Source organism: Rhamphochromis sp. 'chilingali' (assembly GCF_963969265.1).
Source record: "Rhamphochromis sp. 'chilingali' genome assembly, chromosome: 6".
Classification (NCBI taxonomy): domain Eukaryota; kingdom Metazoa; phylum Chordata; class Actinopteri; order Cichliformes; family Cichlidae; genus Rhamphochromis; species Rhamphochromis sp. 'chilingali'.
In genome coordinates this window covers 25126077-25148834 of record NC_137933.1, presented here as the reverse complement: position 1 = coordinate 25148834, position 22758 = coordinate 25126077, and the positions used below count along the sequence as shown (strand labels likewise).

At 40.7% G+C, this 22758-nt stretch overlaps 1 protein-coding gene across 2 annotated transcripts in view; it reads right to left on the bottom strand.

Annotated features, from left to right (window-relative positions):
* LOC308398999 (uncharacterized protein) overlaps positions 1-18688 on the bottom strand; it is a 38261-nt gene extending 19573 nt beyond the window's left edge. The window contains exons 1-2 of one of the 2 annotated variants that reach the window (XM_080885915.1): positions 18467-18688; positions 14123-14198 (exon numbers count right to left, since the gene is read on the bottom strand). In XM_080885915.1, coding sequence (XP_080742041.1) covers positions 14123-14198; positions 18467-18488 — 98 coding nt within the window. In that variant the 5' untranslated portion in view covers positions 18489-18688. The remainder of the gene's footprint in view (positions 1-14122; positions 14199-18466) is intronic. The other variant, XM_080885914.1, reaches the window with a different exon arrangement.
* Between the last annotated feature and the right edge of the window lie 4070 nt (positions 18689-22758).

Here is a 22758-nt window from a genome sequence, read left to right as displayed (position 1 = left end):
AATAGATAGGAGCTGGGGAGTGATGCTGTATCAATAAGGCAGGAGCAGAGGTGGAGCATAACAGGCAGTTCATATAGACGACTGGCACGCATCACTGAAGAGGAGACTCAATGAAGAGTGTCGTACAGGAGAAAGGCGCTTTCCCTATTTGGTCTTCCAGCCCAAATGTCCATCAGAAGTAATCTCTTATGTCCTCTTATAAGAGTGATCATCAGCGGTAAATTAACACTCACATCACAGAACGGAGCAATGCCACCGTTCCAGAGCACTTAAACCAGAGTGGATAGAATGAAGGATACAGAGACAGTGAGAAAGGGTGAGTGGAGCATTTGTTAAAGACAGGAGGATGCGGACATTGGGCAGAATGAGTCAGATTCTCCCACAGCTGTCAGGGTGTGGACATTCCTGGCTGGGCTTATAGGATCAGCCACGGCAGGGGTAGGGCCTGGTATGGTTATTGTTTGATCGGTCATCCAGCTACAGAATATGAGCTGGAAGTTATTCTCATCCATTTTGGGACTTTAGACATATTACCAGTGAACAGCGACGGAAAGCTGACAATCAGATTCTTACATTTTGTGTTTTCCCACAAAGGAAAATGCATATATACATACACAACTGCAGATAGGCTTTGATCGCACAGTTGAAGACACTGAAATTAAAATGTCTGAAAGCTATAAAACACTATAGAGCGGATACAGTAGACTGGAGCAAGAGAACTAGCAGGCCTGTGAATACGCCGAAACAAAAAACAAAAAACATAATCTGCCTTTTAAATCAGATGGTTTTACAGTGCAGGTGTTTATTGTGATTAGATGCCCAAACAGCTTTTATACTAATTGCTCATTTAGCATTCAGTAGTAGGACAGCACATGAATAAATAATACTGTACATGTTTTGTTCTTCCAGACAAAACACTTCATATTCATATTCACTCTGATCAGGTGCTAGATTTGGCTGGCCTCTGTTTGACACAGAAATACAAAACAAGTTGAAGAACAAAAGATCAGAGACAAAAGCTTCATTTTTTTAAATGAGGAGAAGACATGCAGCGTACCCTGTGACTGGGTGAATTCTACAGTGGCTGTAGCGCGAGCGCGTATGCACCTTATGTGGGTGTAGGTATGTATGCACTTCATAAATATGTGCATATGCAGATAAATGTGGCTTTAGTTCCACGTGTATGAGAGCTAGAAACAGTCTCTCCTCAGCAGTGTCGACAGCGTGGCCTGATCCTATTGGAGGCAGGGTGTTGGGAGAGGGATAAGTCCAATTCTTCTGCATGACTTAAGACCATCTGCACACAGCTCGACATACAATAAAATAAGAGAATGAAGCTTCTTCTTTAAAAAAACAACAACAACAACAAAAAATAACTCTGAAAGGAGCTTTTGGATAATGGCTCATAAAGGAGTGTGAAGGAAATGGGGACAGGTCCTTGTTAACATGTCATCTGACTGGAAGTAATGTGGTGCATGTACCTCTTTGAAGACTTATATGTGTGGCTTCTCTCCAGGAGGGCCAACTGCTTTAGTATGGTGTTATTTATCAAAAGCTCAGGGTCTCACTGGGAGCAGTAATTGGAAATTTCAGAGATCAGGCTATTTAGTGCTAATTAGCAGCATTACACGGGAAGGTGACAAGTGACATGCACGGCACCCCTCCAATCCAGCCATTACCCACAGGGGTGAAAGGAACAGAAATATCAAGACACTTCCACTAACAAGGTCCCCCATCAGAACTGACTTAAAGTGCTAACTTAAAAGGTTAACCAAAGCTGCCTGGAGTAATTAATCCTTCCAGCCCTTTCAACTCTGTCAAGCCCCTGCATCGTTTCCATGTTCTGAACTATGCTGCTGTCCTGATATTACTGAAGAATTAAAAGCTAAAAGTCAGTTTGGCTCAACTGCATAAAGGGCAAAGCAGCATGGTTACACCGAGCTAAAATTAACATCTTTGCTGTCTATCAAAAGAAAAGCAATAAAGACAAGGCGCTGTCATAAAAATGCAACAAAAATACAACGGCTTTCAGCGTGTGTGAGCAGCTGTGTCTAGTCAGACTTTTCACATTTAGCCATGGAGAAAACGCAGTCATCTTCCACATCACCTAGCAAGAGAGGACATGAACATTTAGAGGATATCTAGGGCAAACGATAAGCTGCCATTCAGAAAGCCCCTCACGAGAGCCGTCTGCAGTTTTAACTGTGATCGACAGGACTGACATTTGCTGAGTCAACTTCAGACTGCAGTCCAAGAACCTCACTGGACAAAATTTTAACCTCAGCTAACATGAGCAGTGCTCTGTCAACAACCTCCCTGTATCTGTCTGACTTTTGCTAACACAAAAACTAAAAGCGGCAGATGAATCAAGTGGCACATGTGTCTAAAAGGAGGGAGACAAGTGTAATACTTCAAGACATTGTGTTTGCACAGCTCAGAGACAAAGTACGCAGTATGGTGCTGTGGAAACCGAGTCGTTAGCAGAATTTTAAGGAAATCTAAGAGTAATGCAGCAGAACTAAATGGTCAAACAGACGCTGTCGAAAGTTTTTAACTAATGCACAACTAATGATTACTGCATGCTGTGTGATTTATGTGGCTTTGCATTTGTGAAAAACAATTACACATACATTTAAAAAAATAAGGGAAATAAATTTATGTGACATAAGAGATTTTCTATAGCATTTTCTTTCATGTTAGCTTTCCCTTTAATATCTGTTTTTGCAGTGAGTCATTGCAGAAAATGTTGCAAAATAATGAACAGGACTGACTTATGGAAGAAATGGATTTGCCTTCCAATTTATTTTCTGCACTGTGCAGTCATCAAGTAATTTTAATAGCATATTGTTATTATGATGCAAATTAACATATGCACAGTCAAGAATTTTTAAACAGGGTATTCCAATAAATTTTAATGTACTCAAACAAAACACAAGGTAAATTTTAAAGGTGAAAATTCATGTGAAGTCTGTTCAGAAACGTGTGGTAGCCCACTGGTCTCAAAAATCCCAAAGAAGAAACTAGAGTTCATCAAATGGCTATTTTTAAAAAACATTTTTCATTTCTGTAACTAATCCCCCCCCACCCCCCACCCCATAACAAAAAGGCTTCAGAAGTCCAAATCAATAAACCACAAAGTGAAATCATGATAACTATGCCCATTTCTTATATACAGTCTATGATCTAGTCTTTTGAATCTTGCACCTGGAGCTTATGGTGAATCTGAGATGAACAAAAACGCATGTAGAAACTTGTCTGTACTGTTGTACTTAATACATACATGGCACACAGTGTGGTACTTTTGAGTTTTAGTGTTTCATCTGTCTACAGATAACCATGATGTTAGGTGCGTGTTATGAATAAAGGAATGTATTTAGTTGACGAATGACCCTTTTAAACTCTTTTGATGGAAACATCGATGTGGGGGAAGGTGTACGAGACTGACATTTGAGGGACTTTCATCTGCAGGTGAGATTGCAAGAATAAATGGAGTGTAAAGTTGAAAGGAGGAAACTTTGAAGTGTGTGCATGTGCATGAATTTGTTCCTCATGGGACCCCAAGGTCAAAAAAAAGGTTTTGTCTGTTTTTGGTTCTCATGAAAAAAGGATGTTATTTGGGAATTTTGGCAAAGGACAGGAAGCAACAAGATGTCCACTTAAAGATGCGATTAAGCTGGCTTTTCGGTTTCCACCTCTTACGGCATTTTACAGACTGAAAATAAATTATTTTGTGCAAAATCCTGCAACAAACTGACAAACAGTTTCGTATGCATTACGTACATTTCCATTGTTGTTCATCTGCAATCATGGGGGTCAGTGGGGTTACTAAAATACCGAAGTGCTCTTTGTAAAAACTCACACTTGTTTATATACTCACACACACTCACTATTCACCTCCTCTGTTCACCCCGCTAACCCCCATTACCTCTCTGTGCTGACAGTGAGCTTTTCAGGTCCAGGCGACAGAAAAGGGGCTCCTGCCTCCCAAACGCTGACATGCTCAAACACACCCCTCCCATCATCACCCTTTCCACTGTACTCCCTGAGCCACTCATTGTTTGTATTGCTCACCTTTCCCTATCTGTGTGCCATTCTGCAGCTCTCATCAGAATAAACCTTGAGTAAGTTTTCTGTGTCTTCTGGTCCCTGGTAGCTACAGTCCTGCGATCCAAGAAGTAATAGGAAGTGAGACGCAGCAATACAAGGGCTGTGAAATGTACACTGATCAGTCACAACATTAAAACTACTGACACTTATGTTCTCATTACAACGTAATATTCTGCTTGGTAATCTTGGATTCTGTTGTTTATGTCGATGGTAGCCTGGCATGTACCACCTAACTAGCAATCTTTATAGATAAAGGATCCCCACCCAGTCGGTACACCACACTCTGACAGCAGCAGCCTCCCACACCCTGCCCCACCACATGAAACTGCTCAGGAATGGGTCGATACTACCAAGAGCCCAAGCACTGACCCAAGGCCCGAAATGAAGGAATATCTGTAGGATGTGCAGAAGCCCACATGAGGGTTAATGAGCGGGACCTACAAAACACTAGGCAAATGGTTTTAATATTGATGTTGACATGTGGATATTGGTCACTGGACACGCGCAGTTGAGTATAAAAACATTATTCTGTGCTCTTAAGAAGCTGGACATGCTCCTGTGCTCCTGGACTGGATTTTCTAAGTGTTCCCAGTGATATTGACGAAAGTCACCTTTGAACAATTGTTTATATCGTTTTACTTTTTTACCAAGCCTGGAGAGGCAGCTTGCTCCCCTAAGCTGACTGACCGTCTAAATGCAATCCAGTATTGATCGTCCTTCCTCGGGCCATTCACACAGCCTTGCTGAGGACACATTAAATGTGTTATAAGTCATTAAGAGCTCCAGGTCTCAAATCTCACATGTCTAGGTTAAAATATATTGACGCAGTGTGCGCTGACAAACTTTGTATTTTGTGAGGCAGCCTGTAGGTGTGTGTGCTGACACCTGGATCGCACGTGTGTGAGAGCTTGTGTGAGTGTGATGGTATATAAGCCCGTGTGAATGCACAGTATACCCTTTCTGTACTGTGCTGAACATTGGGGAGCATGTGTCAGTGTATGGGTGTGTTGGGTACATGCAGAGACATTGAATCTGTGCGTGATTGTGCTTGTGGTTTGCGTGTGTATAGGGAGCCGACTCGTCCTCTCGCTGCCCCGGGGGCTCAGAGCCCATTTCCTGTTGTGCAGCGTGATAAGTTTCCCTGTCAGATCCTCCCAGCACCACTATATTTCTGATAAGCTCCACTGCTAGTTTTCCCGACCTCTGGCACAGAGATCAATTTGAGATTGATTCAGAATGCCCTGCTGGGCCGAACTGGAAGATCAATTTGAGATGGATTGTTCATGCCAGGGGGCCAATGACACGCAGTGCAGTGCTCACTTGCTTTCTCTCCTTTGCTTTCTTCACCCCTCGCTCTCCCTGAATGCTGTTATTTCTTCCTCTCTCTGCATTTTTCTCTCTTACGTACCCGTCTCCCAATTGTTTCACACTTGTCTTGTTACGATATTACACCCTGCCTGTCTTTCAAGTTTCTGCATCAATCTTTATTCATGCCTCCTTTTTTCCACCTGCTTGCCTTACATTCTCCTCCCAGTGTGGAGAATGCTGTGGGGATAGAGATGACTTCATTAGCAAAGGGGCCAGCCACGGTAGAGTGATAAGCCTGTAGGACAGGAAAGATAACTCATCTGGCCTGGTAATGCTCACAGCCACACAGTATATGGATATAAACCAACAGAAACACACACACAGAAAGAGATAGATTTTTCTTCCTGGTGAATATGGCCCTTCGTGCCATTATGCCCTGAGCCACCGGTGTCACCATTGCTGGCTCATGACCTTATTTCCAAAGAACATTGTGTCTGCAGCCAGCCTGCCGCTCCCTTGCTCCTTCCTTCGAACCGCTCGAACCCTATCTTCTATCATCTCTGTTGTTCTCTACTCTCTCAAAGGCTTTGTCAGTGGCCCTGAAACCAGCAGATGCACTTTCCTTCTGTCTCCATGGAAAGCGACCTTTTCCCCAACAGTACATCCACCTCTGACTGCACTGACCTTTACCCACAGTCCAGCCCTAGTCATCTCTCAGGAATGCACTGAAAACGGCACATCACACAGGTGCATTCATGCGGAGAGCAAGCTGACAAAGGACAGAGAGAAAAGCTGGACACAAAAATGAAAATGACAGTTATGTTGTAAAATTGATGTTCACGTGGAAAGGGGAGGGAACAGTAGGCTTTGATGAATAGTTAGTGGGCTGTTTTTGGCCGAGGCACAAGTCAAGGCTGCCACCATGGTCTCTCACTCACTCTCTCAGACAGTCAGACTCTCCTCCCTTGTCACTTTGTCGTACACACTAAAAGAAACGTGGTTGTGATGAGAATAAAAAGCTTCACAGAGAAGTTCGCGCTACTTTTACTTGTCCTGGTTAGTCGCTGCTGGACACATGTCAGAGGTTATGAAAAAATGCAACAAGTGCTTTGTTCAAAATCTACTAACGTCTAAAGTGACTAATCTGGGTTCATTTCTGTCAGCATTTTGTGTAATGTTTTCAATATAACAGATTTCCACTTTTTCACACGAGCGTAAATGAGTTGCACACAAGTCTTCAACACTTTAAATAATGCAGTGTTCAGGATTTGACACAATTAATACTCAAATCTTCTCGATCTGGGAATGAGCCGTGATATCAAAACATGGAGACACACTCAGCGAGCCTCGCACTCGACTGGCCTCATCGTCTGGCAGAACAACAACAACGCTGCTCACAAAGAAAACACGGATGCATTAGTCACACAGACAAAGAACTTCCTCCACACTTGATTTAACTTAATTTTTCCAAGGTGCAGACATAAGCAGAATATTTGTCCTATTTGTAAGGATAAATTAAATAGCGAGAAATCCATCACTGTAAACTGGAATACACAGCAAAGTACTTTTTAAACAAATGGACACCAAAGCAATAGGTGAGCTATTTTATTTGTTAGATACTTTTTGAATGCAGATGAAAAACATCCAATATCATATCCCTTTGCTCATTTTAAAAATTGATTACAATGTGTTGTGCGCACATTTGGCTCTGGGTAGGGATCATAACAGCTGGTAGTCAGCTGCGTTGTGACAATTGAGAGACACAGAACTGTATCCAGCAGAAAGAGGTCATTCTTAAAATCGGCGAACATTGACAGTGCCTCAGTTTGCCCTTTGCTTTTGCACTGCTGGTGGATTTACAGATGTCAGCCAACCGAGCCTAAGGCGAGACCCTCATATACAAACTGTCAAAACAAGTGCTGCATGGAAACAAATGAGGAGGAGGATATTGTTTTTTAAGATTCAAATGTAGGTTTATGGGTTATTCCCAACACTGCCGTCTTGAATGACAGCTTAAGCTTTATGTCATCTGTCTTTTTTAAGAGTTTTTATTGGTCTTTCATGCTGTAAAACTAATAGTGCACGCCATGCACAGTCAAGACAAGTATGTTTAATTGAAAGCTGTAATAGGATGTGGCTGTGTAGTGTATATATCCTACCGAATGTTTGGAATTTAATATTCATCTTTGTTTGTTTTCTTTAAAATAACTTGGTTTAAACCTGTCTGCTCGTTCTTCTTTCCCCATCATCAGAGGTGACAAAAGTACAGACATTCAGTATTTAAGTAGAAGTACAAATACTTCTGTTAAAAAATACTCAATTAGAAGTACTTATATTTACTTCAAATCGAGTACAACTTATTTAAAAGGCTCTGAAATGTACTCAAAGTAAGAAAGCTCTTTTGAGGACACTTTTACAAGCTATTTTTGTGCGATGCCATCTGAACCTCGTACTATAATAATTTCACAAAATTCTAAAAGCACATGAGAAGACAAACTTTATTTTAGTCCAAATTTAAATTCTAATGAATGTACCCGGCTTGAATCAGTTATGTAGAACATGAGGCTAGAAGAAAAGGAGAATTAAAAATATATATATTTTCTGTTGCCTGTGAAATGAGCACAGTCAGGGTTAAAGGGGGATTCAGTGGGTGGAGGAACCTTAAGATCGACTGCAGTGGTTCCACGTAGGGAAAAGAATCACATCCCAGAATAACTTCTATTGTAAGATCCATTCGATTTTAGATGTACAGGCTGTGATCAGCTGACCTGAGGTTTACTGTTTACTCTTTGTGGATCTACACAACTGAATTCAACAAGATGTCAGCAGATGTTTCATGAATGGTCTTTGCTGATTTCCATCCTCTACACTGACAGTACAATGTTTACACTGTCTTTATACTTCGTTCAGTGAATGAATCTAAGCATCATCAGCTTAAATTCAAATTCATCTCTGCAACACTTAATCTAGCCTAACTCTGACCATGAACACCAAAGCCGCTGTGCACCAGTCACACACTGTTCTTTGCTTTACAGCCATCACAGAACATTAAACTGCAACCTTTAAATACCACACAGTTAGTATAACTTAGTTTGTTTTCCAGGATGTTTCACAACACAACTTTACATCAAATACAGATCCAAAATCTGGTTTAACAAATGAGGTGCTATATCAGATACAACTTATATCTCTTTGTAATTGATAACCATTAGGATTGCTTTTCATGTGTTACTGTTAAAGGGTGCAGAGACTTGAAATAATAACTCCCCTCAAATGTCTTAAACCAAAGGTAACACGTCTGTTTTGAAAATGTAAGTGGTAGGAAATATAGATATTTGTGTTAAAATGTAGGACGTAACAGTAAAAAGAAAAATAAGTACTCAAGTAAAGATACCTGAAAATCGTGTATAGTTACAAAGTATTTGTACTTGGTTACTCGCCAGCTCTCCCCATGTGTGACAACACATTCCCATTCACAGTGCCAAGCTTGGAGAGTACACTCAAGAGCCACTTTGATACATCTGTTCAACAGCTTCTTAACTCAAAAATCTAATCAGCCAATTACATAGCAGCAACTCAATGCATTTAGGCATGTAAACATGGTCAAGACAGCGTGCTGAAGTTCAAATTGAGCATCATAATGGGGATTAAAGGTGATTTAGGTGACTTTGAAAATGGCAGTTGTTGACACAAAAAACGGCTGGTCTGAGCATTTCAGAAATTGCTGATCTACTGGGATTTTCCTACACAGTCTTCTCTAAAGAGAACATATATTATTTTATGACACAGTTTGGGCCCTTTAATTTGTAGACAGAATAAGAAAGGCTGAGATGGTTTTTACATGTGCAAAAGAGAAACAGTGAAAGGATTTTGAATATGGAGCTGCCAGGCAACAGGAAAAAAAGGGTCCACAGAGAAGATTCATGGATGTAGTAAAGGAGGACATCCAGAGGGTTGGTGTGACAGAAGAGGATGCTAGGGTTAAAGTGAGATGGAGGCAGATGATCTACTTACGTGACCACTAAAGCTATTATACTCTGTTGCGTACACGGACAGGGACCCAAAATTAAGTCACAGGTACCTAGCGGTCCCTAGTGGACTTGTGGATGTGGAAAGCATAAAACCTGTTTAAAGGGACCAGCCAAAGGAAGAAGAAGAAAACTTTGGGCTCCTTAGTACCAAATGAATATTGTTTAAATGTACCATCTTCTAATGGCTGCTTCCAGCACGGTAGCACACCATGTCACAAAGCACAGGTCATCTCAAACTGGTTTCTTGAACATCACAATGAGTTCACTGTACTCATAGCCTACAGTCACCTCAATCCAACAGAGCACCTCTGGCATGTGGTGGACTGGGAGATTTACATCACTGATGTCCGTTGATGTCGACATATCTGCAGCAACTGTGTGACGCTATCATGTCAATATGAAAAAAAACCTTGAATTTATGTATTGATAAATTAGGGATCTCTGAAGGCAAAAGTGTACCTAATGATGTGGCTGGTGATTTTATAGTGTTACCATAACCAATAAAAAAAAGAGCAACATTAAATGAAGTTAATAATATGACCTAAAATATTTCCTGTCACTCTCTTATCCATCGCCGTGCTGTCAAATTAGCTTTTAAGTTCTGGTTCACTGTGTATAACGTAGGACTTCATCATCTACTGTTTCTGGCCACTTCAGAGTTCATATTTGCCCCTTCTGCCCCCTTCAGCGTCTTTGAGCTGATCTAACAGATGGCTCGCACTGTTTCCATCCTAACACCGACTCCTCTATGAGTAGCCCCTCTCATAATTAAAGAAGAAATCAGACGAAAATACCAGCGACCAGATGCTCAGCACATTGCCACTCGGTTTCAAGGCTACCCTCCTATCCCCCTCCTCTGTGCCTCTCTCCTTCCCCTTACCACTGAGAAAACCAATGGAGCAGCTAGTAAAATGAATACTGTAGTAACCTTAAGATAGACTGGACATACTTCGGGGAGAAAAAAAATTACAACTACAGCCACAAAAGTCTTATCACACATAACAAGGGGAGAAGAAAATATTAGTTAACATGACTATGCCTGTGTGTTATTGTTCCATCTTAATTATAACAGCAAGTGCTTTGAGAGACAAAGGCCAAAAAAGACTAAACAGCAAGCCTCCCTCCATCACCCAACCCAGTCTTCTATCCCAAGCCATGGGTTAACTATACATTGACCGCACACACACATTCAAGCACACACGCTCCTCTGAGACCCCTCATATGGCACCTGAGCCTTCCTATATGGGCCACACAGTACAGTGCAGTGAGCTTTGTAGTAATGCACTGGAGCACACAAGGGCCACGGCTGCAGCATCAACAGCATCTGGGTTGTGGAACATTTGCCACTCGCTACACCCCATCACTGCTTCCACAGCTGTGGCTCACCAATAGAGAGGACCTGTGACAGTCAGAAAGCATGAACGATAAATGATGACAACACCCATATGTTGCCAGGGTCGCTGTAGAGGAAATAGCCTGGGGGTAGATATAGTGCATGAGAGAATGGCAGCAGGAAGAGACAGAAGAAAAAAAACAAACGTGCTTGATATCATGAGGCAAGAAATGACTTGCAGTGCATTAAGACATCAAATGAAAACCTTTATTGGGTTTTACTATCAATAGAGTTTAAAATTTTTATTGTGAGCTTCATAATCCAGCTTTCAAGCCATAATAACAGTTTAGAAAGAGTGGTAGGCTACATGGTTTTGGATGAGTAGATTACACTGCTTTAGCATCTTAGACATGACTTAGAAAGTTTGTTTGCAAAGTAATCTAGGCCACAGGCGAACGTTTGTTGGCCAGCGCTGTGAGAATAGTGGGAGGGAGTAGTCAGGGCACGCTGCTGCTAGCAGCACAAAGCAAGATTACTGGAGCCTGGACAGAGAGATTTTTTGGTAGCTGCCTCACAACATTTTCATGTGTAACTGTAGCTGTACTGCTCACATTTTCTTTAGAAATCAAAATATATATGTTATGCAGAGGAATTGTAAACACTGCCTTCCAGTAAGGCCAAAAGAAAGCATTTTATTCCTTTTTATTTTGTAACTTACTGTCATGCATTTGATTTTGCCATCAGTCTAACGGTTGGTAATTTTGGTTTGTCTTGATAACTGTTGATGGATTACCTTTTAAAATGTATGGAGAAAATTGTCCATATACACAAATCCTCATTGCATAAACTTTGTTGAATCTTCCTCTAGTGTCACTACGAGTTTGTGATTTGTCAGTTTTATTAAATTGTGTCCCTTTCAGGATGAACTGTAATAATGTAATCCTCTGACTATCCCAGCGTGTCTCAACTCAGGTACTTCTGTTAGCAGGCTGCACTCATGCAGTGCATTTTGTGAACATCAGCAATTTGATGCGTGTCTGACCATAATGCTAAATTCATTTCCAGGGAAGAGAACAGTTGTGTTTAATAAAACCAAGATGACACAACACGTGTGATGTTTGGTTTGAGTTGCAGGGCAACTTCCTTACATTCTGGTCACTCAGACGCTCAGGATGTTGGACATTTAACCATCAAGAAACCAGTTGCTCACCAAAACTACTTGTAACTAGTTGCCAAATACAAATAGAAAAATAAATAAATAAATGCAGTAATGGGCAGCCACTGACTTTTCCTACTCGCAAGGACACTGCTGTCCTATTTTTCCTTTAGTGTGACTGAGCCACTACACGCAATTAATCTTCTTCACGCTGGGTGAAAATTGTTTGGTGGTTTGTGCTATGTGGCTAGAAAAATGACCACATGACCACTAAGGGTGAGAAAAAGGCAGTTTTTCATCCTCATGTTTTGTGACAGTTAGTTAGTACACCATCATGCATTCATGTACCCTTAAATGTGAACAGACTCAAAATAGTTTGAGTTCCACACTAGTTTGAGTGATGATCAAAACTCTGCAAAAATAATTACATCCACAAGTCTGTGCTGTAAGTGATATATGTCAGTATAGTAATCTAAATTGTTTATCAAAACAATACCTGCTTATCATTAGAACAGCATTGTCCATAAATACGCTGACGTGAAGATTAGCATCAGGCTTAAAGCACCACTGCACATGCGTCACAGAGCGACCCGCATGACTGTAATCATGTTTTTTGCATGTATTAACAGGCTGGATGTGTCCCGTGCTTAGTTTAGCCTGCTGGATGTGTCTATAAGCCTCAAACGACCACAGAAATCCAACGTCCTCTGCTTTAAGTCTATGTCATTTCTGCAAAATATCACGGAGGCTATATCAGGCTACATTGGGGTTGCTACCTCAGGTGTTTTCCACTGGGTGTTAGTCATCGTGAGTATGTGTGTTGTATGACTAACCTCATTAATGCATGCAGTGCTGTTGAATAACTGCATGGTGGAATGGCTGAATAATGTTTGGGGGTTCAAGGTTTAGGCAGGGCTGGTTAGAGGGATTGGAGCAGGGAGCACAAGTAGAGAGCTGGATTAACTGTTTTCAAGGACATGCTGTCTACATAATACATAATGACCCATATTGCACTATTTTTACATCTATACACCACTCTAATATATGATGAAACCAACAGAAGGACATCAATACAGCTGCCTTGAATTGAAAATCATCAGTGTGTATTGTGGAGCTGGAAACACATGTGGAGGCCCTGTTGCACAGAAGATAGAATATTAATGAGATTTTCTGATTGAGACCGAGACAAACAAGTTGGCCTCAATATCAGTACATCTGTTAATATTCATTTTCTATTCTTGTTTGCATTCCTAACCTACTTTGCAGTATTTTTTTTTTATCCTAGAGTGGACGTCCAGCAACATATTTTAAAAATTAATGTTTTTCTCATCTTAGCTTCTTAAATGTTAAAAAAACACTTTTGTATGCTTTCAGAAACTATCATTTAATTTGGGAATTTGGTGACTTTTTCTAAATTTCTTGGACTTTTCTATTTTGTTCCCCTTTGTTTTAAATTAATTTTGAAGGACATACATGGATTTACAGAGTACATACAATGAGCCATTACCAGTGAGTGCTACAAAATGAGGATCGACTCAAACTTAACAAAAAGACAGTACTCTCTGTGGTTTGTGCTAATAAAAGGAGCTTTGGCCTACAGAGCCGCAGCCAGAGAAAAATCTGCAGTTCAAAGAGAGAGTTCGAGTTGAGTAATGAAGCCATGAACGAATTCAAACAAGCCCACACACTGTCATCTCTTCCACTACCCCTCCAACTCCCTTCCCCAGCCATCTGAGCACAGAGTTTACGTTAGTGTAGCTGCACACCGCAGTATTGAACTGTCAGCAATAAACAGTAATCAGCTCCAATCATATGTGTGCACTACATCAACAGATGGATTCAAACATTGACTGATGGAGACAGCACCTCTGGCCAAAATCAATAGCAGCTTACATACACTGGTATGAAGCTAATAACAAATAATGCTGCATTGATTGGAAAGCTGAGGTGCAACCATTGAGTTACAGATAAAGGGCTGCAGCAAATAATAGAGCGCATGATTATCTCTGAGTGTGTGGGGGATAGGAGAGTGTTCCTGTGTGTGTGTGTGTGTGTGTGTGTGTGTGTGTGTGTGTGTGTGTGTGTGTGTGTGTGTGCTTTGTGTGCTTTGTGGGCTTTGTGGGTGTGTGAGCTTTGTGGGCTTTGTGGGCTTTGTGGGTGTGGGGAGGTGGGCGGTGTCATACTCACCCATAAGTGGTGTTGCTGGCCCTCTTACTGGCTGCCCTAGAGCGGCTTGACTTCAACTCTCCACTCATGCTCATGTCTGCATGAAAGAGCAACCAATTAACTTTGTACTGATACAGTAAAGAGCGACATACTGCAACACAACAAAGAGAGAGTACAAACACACACACACACACAGGAACCTCCAGATGACTAAATGGCATACACATGGTCATGTTTATCCTACACTTGGGTCTTCTTTATTCTGGCAACATTTACATAATCTACAGCAGCTTGACATGATGCTGACTAAAGGGCCAGCTAAGACTGACAGAAGCCAGTATCTGTTTTCACGTCCACCTCCCTCCAGCCACTTTGAGCTAGACTGTTCACTCCATTTTTATTTCCTGTCTGCAAGGATACATTGGAAACTTGGCACAACCTCTAAAAAGCTCAACTGAGCTCTGATCTCACTCTTTCTCTCCTGCAAACACTTTTATATACATGTTTGTACTAGCCATTTAACCATAAACCATCTTGATTACAGGACACACCAGCAGCTCACTGCTCTCACTGTGCTTGCTCTCTTGTCAATTTACCAAAGGTGAGTAAAAGACAAAACAAAAACAGGCAGGAGGTAAGCAGCAAAGAGACGGGGAGAGAAGTCCAGTCTGACATGGACAGATGGGTGGTGAATGGAGTGTGACTGGGCCAGCTGCACATACACTCGCACAGCATGATTGTCAAATGGCTGGAAGCGACAATTAATTAAGTATGGGTTTGAAAGTGTGAAAAGAAATTTAGACATACGTATGCGCCTTTACCTCCCAAAGTAGACATAGTATTTTCATGAAAAAGTGACTACATCTCCTTACACTAAAAGGACAAAAGGCCTACACATTATCTTTTAAATATAATGGCTCGGCATTGTGTGCCAGGAAAACAAAACTGAGTTTTATAATGAGTTTGCTGAGCAACAGGATGACTGTATGATTGACTGCGTGATGAAGCCATTACACAGGAAGAGAGGGGAGGATGCTGCTAAGCACAGTTGTGTCGCTCAACAGGAGCAAAACCTCAGGAGGTAATCAGAGTGCTATCAGAGTAAACAAAATCCTATATACACCACAGTTAGCTCCTCCTTTGCAGACTTCACATCTATGCCCATGCATGTATGCACGTATATATATGTGTGTATTATACTTTGTTTTGTTTTGGGGGTTTTCTGTTCAGAGGTATAGTTTCAAAAAACAAGGCAAACTGCGTTTTGAATTAAAGTGACTTCACATAAATGACAACTTTTTTTGGTGAGCCACACACAGATTCTGCCCTATAGTTGGCTACAGAAACATAGAGGCCCATGAAAAAGAAGTGACCTCACAGTGTTATAAAATACTCCACCCTGCTCTAACCACGGTGAACGCAAAGGAAAAAGTGATTCATGGTTGTTGTGATGCAATATGCATTTTTTCCCCTTGCAAATACCAAACAGTCTCACTTTAAGCAGCTACATTGTGCATTTATTAGAGCTATAAAAAAATAATAACTTGTTTGAAAGACACTACTATTGTAGGCCTTTGGATAAAATCATCTGCTAAATGAATATAATGCAGACTAAAGAGTTTTGAGGACATACATATAGTATTGTGGATCATATGTCAAAATTGTAGCTTTTATCATGAAAACATGTTGCAGATTACAACCACTATGTTTCACTACTGTCATTTATTATCCATTTATACCATCCATTTTATTGGAGGGCAATCACAAGTAGACTATTAGTTTAGTTTTATTTCTATTTTTGCTTCTAGTTTAGATGACAGATTTAAGAAAATATATGGTTTAAATATAAACACATAATTGAAACATTACTACATCATCACCGTGTGGTTAGAAACCGTACAGACAGCAATTCTGCAATACGTGCAAAATTGGATTATTTTCAACGAATACTAATATTTCAGCCATAACAAGATTGTGTAGTGATTCAGGACTCATTTACAAATCCATGACCAGCCTGAGAGATTCCAGGTGCAAACTGGCAGGGAGATATAGAACTCAAACGGCAGTATAATCTGATAGACAGTTATTTCGTAAAACTGGCTCAAAGAGCATCAGAGGACACAGCAAGGTCACATGCGATCAGCTGTAATGGGTTATAAAGCCTCAGCCTCTGCCACAGTCCATCACTATGCTTTGTATCAGCGGATGTCAGGCTGACTGCCAGAGTGCCGCTTCATACCCAGCCAAAGTTAGAGCCAGCTTAATCACACTACCTGGAAACAAAATTACATAGACACAATGTGGAAAAGCTTTTCTTGTTCTGAGTTTTCAAAGCTAGAAGGAGCCTAGATTTCCCCTGAAGATCCCAGTCAATCAGCACCCACCCTGCTCTAATGAAACCTTGGACCTGGATCAAAGTTAGGAAATAGGAATCTGTGTATTCACCTCATTGGAAAACACTGAAAGTTGCTTTAAGAGTCTGCAACACATGCATTAAGGGGAGTCTGTGCACAGCACTTACTTTATTTTCACAGATTCTTTTTTAGCAAACAGTCTGAACGCACACACACACACACACTTGAAGTCACGGATGTGTGGGAGATTGGATAATGTGATCAGATAAAAACAGCTAAATCTGCCGTCTTCTATCATCATTTTTATTTTCATCCCAATTCTTCAATTTATCACGCGTTGGGCTGAACCGCATCCCTAAATGTTTGATGTATTTTTCAGTGTAATTTGATTCAACATCTTAATCGAGTAACTAACTTCAGAGCAGAACGCAAACGCTTGAGCTGCAGACTGACACTGAAATTTTCAGAGGCATTTAATTCAAATGGAATATTTGGTAATACCGTTCGCACACTCACTTTGCTTTTCTGAAGCGCTGCATCCTAAAAGTAAAAGAAAAGAGAGCGCGTATGGCTGAACGCTTTTGCAACAATCATTTAAACCAGGACTGCAAAGCTGATTTCAATTTAGCAGATTGGTTAAATTACAAAAGAACCTTGATAAAAGATTAAACTACAGTAAGATATTTTCTGCTCTTGTATTGTTCTTTGTCTGTCCTTAGTGCCTTTTCTTTTGATTACTGGTTATTGGCTTTACTTAAGCCTACTACTTATTCTGGACCAGAACAAATTTGTCAAGGCACAGTATACAGTACTATCAAGCAGCACAACCAGAATAGCAGAAATTAACATTTTATTAACCTAAATTTGATTTAGACTTACAGTTGATGATATCATTGTGACTGTAGGATCACATAAATCCCCCTCACTTGTCATAAAGCTTATTAATTAATTCACATCCTGGTAGTGTTGACGATGTCTAGGTATAAGTGCAGCGTGTGCAGGTCTTGTCGATATGCCGAGTCTCTGCACGTTCCTGCAACCATGAACACTTAGTTTCCACTCACAGATAAAAACACGAAACTGTGTAACATAAATTATTACTTACAGCTCTAAGGAACAAATAAAAAACAGGAAATATACTGTTTGCTGGCATGGATACATGGTAAGTTGAGAGAGATGCTAGTGTGCTAAAAACCACGTCTCAACAGTGAAGCAGATTGCAGCATTATAGTGAGGGAGACGACAACAGTGACTTGACTTTATTTTTGCACTGTGGAAGTATTCAACAGTTTAAGATGCGTTTTACTTTCACTGTGGAGTCTTTTAGTCTATACTGACCTTGTCTGAAGCCTCTGCTTCCCCACCAGACAAGTAGCTTTGAGAACAGACTGAGGTTTCCAAACTAGTGTGGAAGTTGTGAGAAGATATTGGCACTGTGCCTGCATGGTAATGTAGTCTTATTAGAAACTGTTCATGGATGCACTGTTCACTTTGCAGATGAAGAAGAAAACTAAAGAAATCTCAATCCATATGGAGAGATGGGTATTACAACATAATTAAGCTATAAGTCATTTCACTAGCAAAAGCCTTTGTATCCTGACTAGACCATGTGCTGACCTTGCCAATATGAGAAACACACTTGGCTTTTGCTTAAAGGTAAATTTGCCTGAAACACCTCTTAATGCATCACAGTGTTTAACATCCTCAAGTCCAGTGTCTCCTATATTACCACAGCACCTTCTGATTGGACTAATGTTTACGGACAGGGAAAAGCGAGAAAAACAGCTCTGAGGTACAAATGTAGAGAAACCGGAGCTTCAGGCTGAAGTGCACAGATGAGCACACAAAAGCTGAAAAGCTTCCAGGATGAAGGGGGAAAATGGCAGTGGAGAGAAAAGGAATGAGAGGAACAATGGCAAATACTGTCTTTCAGAAACACCGTGGTGCATGCAAACATCCACTAAAACAGGCATCATCACACATACACAAGGAAACACTTCGGTATACTCACATCTTGGACTGAACAGGGTCATATCAGGGATGCAGAACAACCAGAAGACTGTTGAGTGGAAGGACTAGCCGAGGATTTCTTTCCTTCTGTTTTATAACTCTCTCGTCTTATGTCCTCACTCTCAGACTATGTGCGCGGTGTTGTTTGCGTGTACGCGCGCCGGTAAGCGTGTGCTCAAAATACTGTTTGGCTGACTGCTGTGATACTACTGAGTCAGTGACAAACCAGCTAGAGAAGCACCAATGGGATGTACCAAATTTGTTATTGTGGCAGGGGCGTACGGGAGCACTGGAATGTTCCATTAGCTGGAAAACTGGAAGGAGGGTAGGATGAGTGCGCAGCTGCTTCTCCCCACAGCAACAGGAGCTTTGGCAGGAGCTTCGGGCTTACAAATTCAAACCAGGCGAAAAGGAAGCTGCTATAGTGCATGTAGTGCATGTGTGTGTTTGTGTTTGCACTTTAATGCATGTGTCAAAGAAGAGCAGAAGCCTGAAGGCACAGATGTGTGTTTGTTTCACTTCACATGTGCACTATACAGAACTGTAGTCTCTACTGTATATAATTAGCACGACTAAAAGTAATGCAATAGGGAAATAAATTTTCCACAATCAAAGGACAAAAGTGACCTATTTCCCATAGTTTCCCGTGTCATTAACATGCAGTTGTCTGCTAGGTTTCACCTCTTTTATGATTTTTCATGCTTTCAACTGTTTTTCAGGTCAATTTTGGTGCATTTTAATACAATTATCTGTCAAATAATATGCTTTGTGTTGCCATCAATTCTATTACTGGCTCACTCAAGAAGTCTGGCCTCCTGGTTTTGGCAAGTGAAATTCCATTTATTTTCCATTAATTTTCTGCTGCTTATCCAGATTCAGGCCGAGGAGACAGCAGTCTGAGTTGAGAATCCCAGACTTCCTTCACCACAGCCACCTATTCCAGCTCATCCTTCTTATCCGTAATCTCTTCATGGAGTCCTGGGTCTGCCCCAGGGCCTCCTCCCTGAAGGACATGCCCAGAGTAGCTCACCTAGGAGGAGGCATCCTAGTCAGTTGCCTGTACCACCTCAACTGGCTACTTTCGATGTGGAGGAGCAGCGGCTCTATTCCGAGTCCCTCTCAAATGACCGAGCGCCTCACTCTATCTCTAAGGGAGAACCCAGCTAGTCTTCAAAGGAAAATAAATGTAAAAAATAATAATAAAAAAGAATATGATTCACTTTGGATCTCGCCCCAGTCCATCTGTCAATCTAATGTTCTCCCTTCACTCGTGAACAATGTTGAATCAAATCCACAAAACACATGTAGACTGGTTGGACAAGTGCAGCCTTGAATATCATCGAGATTATAAGCTGGTCCAGTGTTCCAGGCAAGTGAAATTCCAGTATTTTATTGTATGCTATTAGTGTGGTGATTGGCAAATATGATATGTTTGAAGTCCATGGAGCAGCTTGCTAACCAGAGTAACTTAGCATGCCAGCCTCTTATTAAAATGTTGCCACTTTGTCTTAAAGAAAAACAAAATCATCTGTAGCTAACATGCTAATACAGCTTCAAAACAGGGCTCCCTCAACCAATAAAATTTAATCACTGCAGTCATGCCCATCTTTTATATACAGTTTATAGTACACACACATTATGTGAGTAAACAGAAAATAAAACAGGAAACGATCATATAAGTAGTGACTTTATCTCTACACAAAACCTATACTGCACTGGAGGCAAGTTACATGTAAAACAGCTGAGAAAGTAACCGAAGATTTCATTGCAATCCTAGTAATGTCCCATTTCTCAGCATTATTTCCATCTCTGGGATCTTGATTATAATTAATACTGTATCGCAAAACACACCCAGCAGAATCCTGTTTTGCGTGGTGAAAACTGTGCATGCTGTCTAATCGCTGTTTCACTTTTGTTGCGCGGTAGTTAGAGAGCGAATACACCTGAGGGCGTTTAATCTTTCTAGCTCCCGAGGAGGGGGCTTTCATGTGGGGTTTGTTTAATTAGCTCCTTTAACTACCAACACAGAGTGAGACTGGCTGCAAGCCAAACTTTAATCTTAGGCAACTCTAAAATGATTATTAGCTCTTTTCACACTACACTTAACCCAGACAAAATTGCTTTATTAAACTGTTAACTCTTGGATAACTGTGTTGTTAAGTGACAAGGAGCTGAAACCCTATAACTTATCACTCAGTAAGGTAGAACAGCACAGTGTATCTTGTATCTTTAGACACTTTTTTATTAGCTGCCCAGTACAAAAACACATAACAGGGTGATTCTAAAAGAGCTTTTATTTGAAAACCTGAAAGGTTTAGGAAAATGGAAAGTGGAAAAGAAGAAGTAGCAAACCTAAGAAAAGGGATTTACAACAGGTGAACAGTATGAGAAAATCATGTCCCTGAAAAATAGGAAAAAAATCCAGCAAAAACCTGACACTGGACCTGAGATGAATCTGGCCCTTCAGCTGATCTGGCTACTGTTCACTGAAGCCTCATCAGAAATGGTTTTAGTGGAAGGATGGCTGTCAATGCCGTTTCCCTTCCTTAACAATGCCATTCTTAAGGAAGGGAACAATCATCATTCCATAAAACCTGTTGGCACTGATTATGAGTGTTGGTTCAAATCCTGACATATATACATATGTAAGAGGTCAGGAGAAAGCTGGAACCGTGGGTGTCAGCAGATGTCTGTAAAACACAGTGGAGGTTCTGTTATGGTTTAGGTCTCCAGTTCAGTTAGTGGTGTTTGGGATCTTGTCAAAACTGATGGAATTATGATCGTAGTACCATGATGGTGAATTTGGATCCATCATGTAACATCATCTGGAAAGCATCTGACTTGAAACACCTTCCTTTTTCAGCATGACAGTGATCCTGAACACCCTGCTAATGCAGTAAAAGCATACCTGGTCTGAAAGCCAGGATTTCATCATTTTTGAAGTAGTGTGGGGTTGTGTTGAACAGAACAAAATCAGCCAAAATATACAGAAAAAAGTACTACACAGTACTGTGATTCAGCCCTGCCAAGCGAGCTACTCCATGGATTTGTCATAATTATAAAATGCATTTATTTATTTTTACATGTGCCTGGTTTAGTTAGCATTTCGCAGCTCTTTCTTTTGTGTGAGAGTCAATATCACAAGTACAGTTCAGAATACTGACCACTACTCAAAATCCAGCGCAATTACAATACGGAAAAAGAGGTAGAGATGATATACAGGAAGCCTGTTAGGGATGGGATACTGCTGTTTTTTTTTTTTTTCAGGTTGAAGGTACTTATGGTGGAAGTTGAACTTTATTTGTGTAGTGGTAATTTAAAAAAAGTAGTGTGTGAATAATAGTGTTACGGTGATACACCTACACAGTTAAGTCGAAACTCAGCTATAGGCCTGCAGAAAGAAATTTGTTTTAGCTGACATACTCAAGCTGTGCTTAGCCATCTGAAAAATTGACCACATAGCAAAGCATATGCTGTGGGCTATATACTCTTGATAAACTCTCATGAGGAGGCAGGCACCCATGCTGAGGTTTAGCATGAAGTAGTGACTGAGGTCAAGAAATAAAATAAAATAAACTTTTCCTACATGAAAACTTCTAAAAATACTGTATTTTTGTTGGTTAGTGATGCATCTTGAAAAATTTGTAATAGACTCAAGATTCTTAAATCCTTATTCACATTCATACTGTCATGGTCCCTCTGCCCTCTTGGTCTTAGACCTGCTTTCTCGTCTACATCTGAAGTAGATACTCACACATCTGATATAGATGATTGGTTGTGTATCTTAGACTGCCTAGTTTTGATGCTCTGTTTCCTGGTTACCTGTTAATCCATACTTACCTGATTTAGCCATCACAGATCTTTTGCTGGTGTATCCGCCTTTTGGAGAAACCTACCTGTTCAACTATTGTCCACTAAAGCATACTTACCTGAGTGCAAATTTGTGGATTTTGAGAATACTTGTCTGTACACACCCTTGTGGAGAAACTGCAAAGTCCTACATCCATGCCTCTGAATGCCAAAGAAGATTAATCTAAAGCCTTCCTTGTAAAGACAGTTACTACTATCCTGAACTGGCAACCTGTGTGAACAAAACACTCTTACCTGCCAAATCGCCTGGTTGTAATTGGACTTAACTCAGCAAAAAACAAAACAAAAAAAACCCTGAAACTCATTGCTTGAACTATTGTCAGTACTTAGTCACTGTCTGAAAGTGTTCATTAACACCATTGCACTGCGTCCTGCCATCGAGTCTTTTGCACAAACTGTGACACATACATAAAACACAAAACT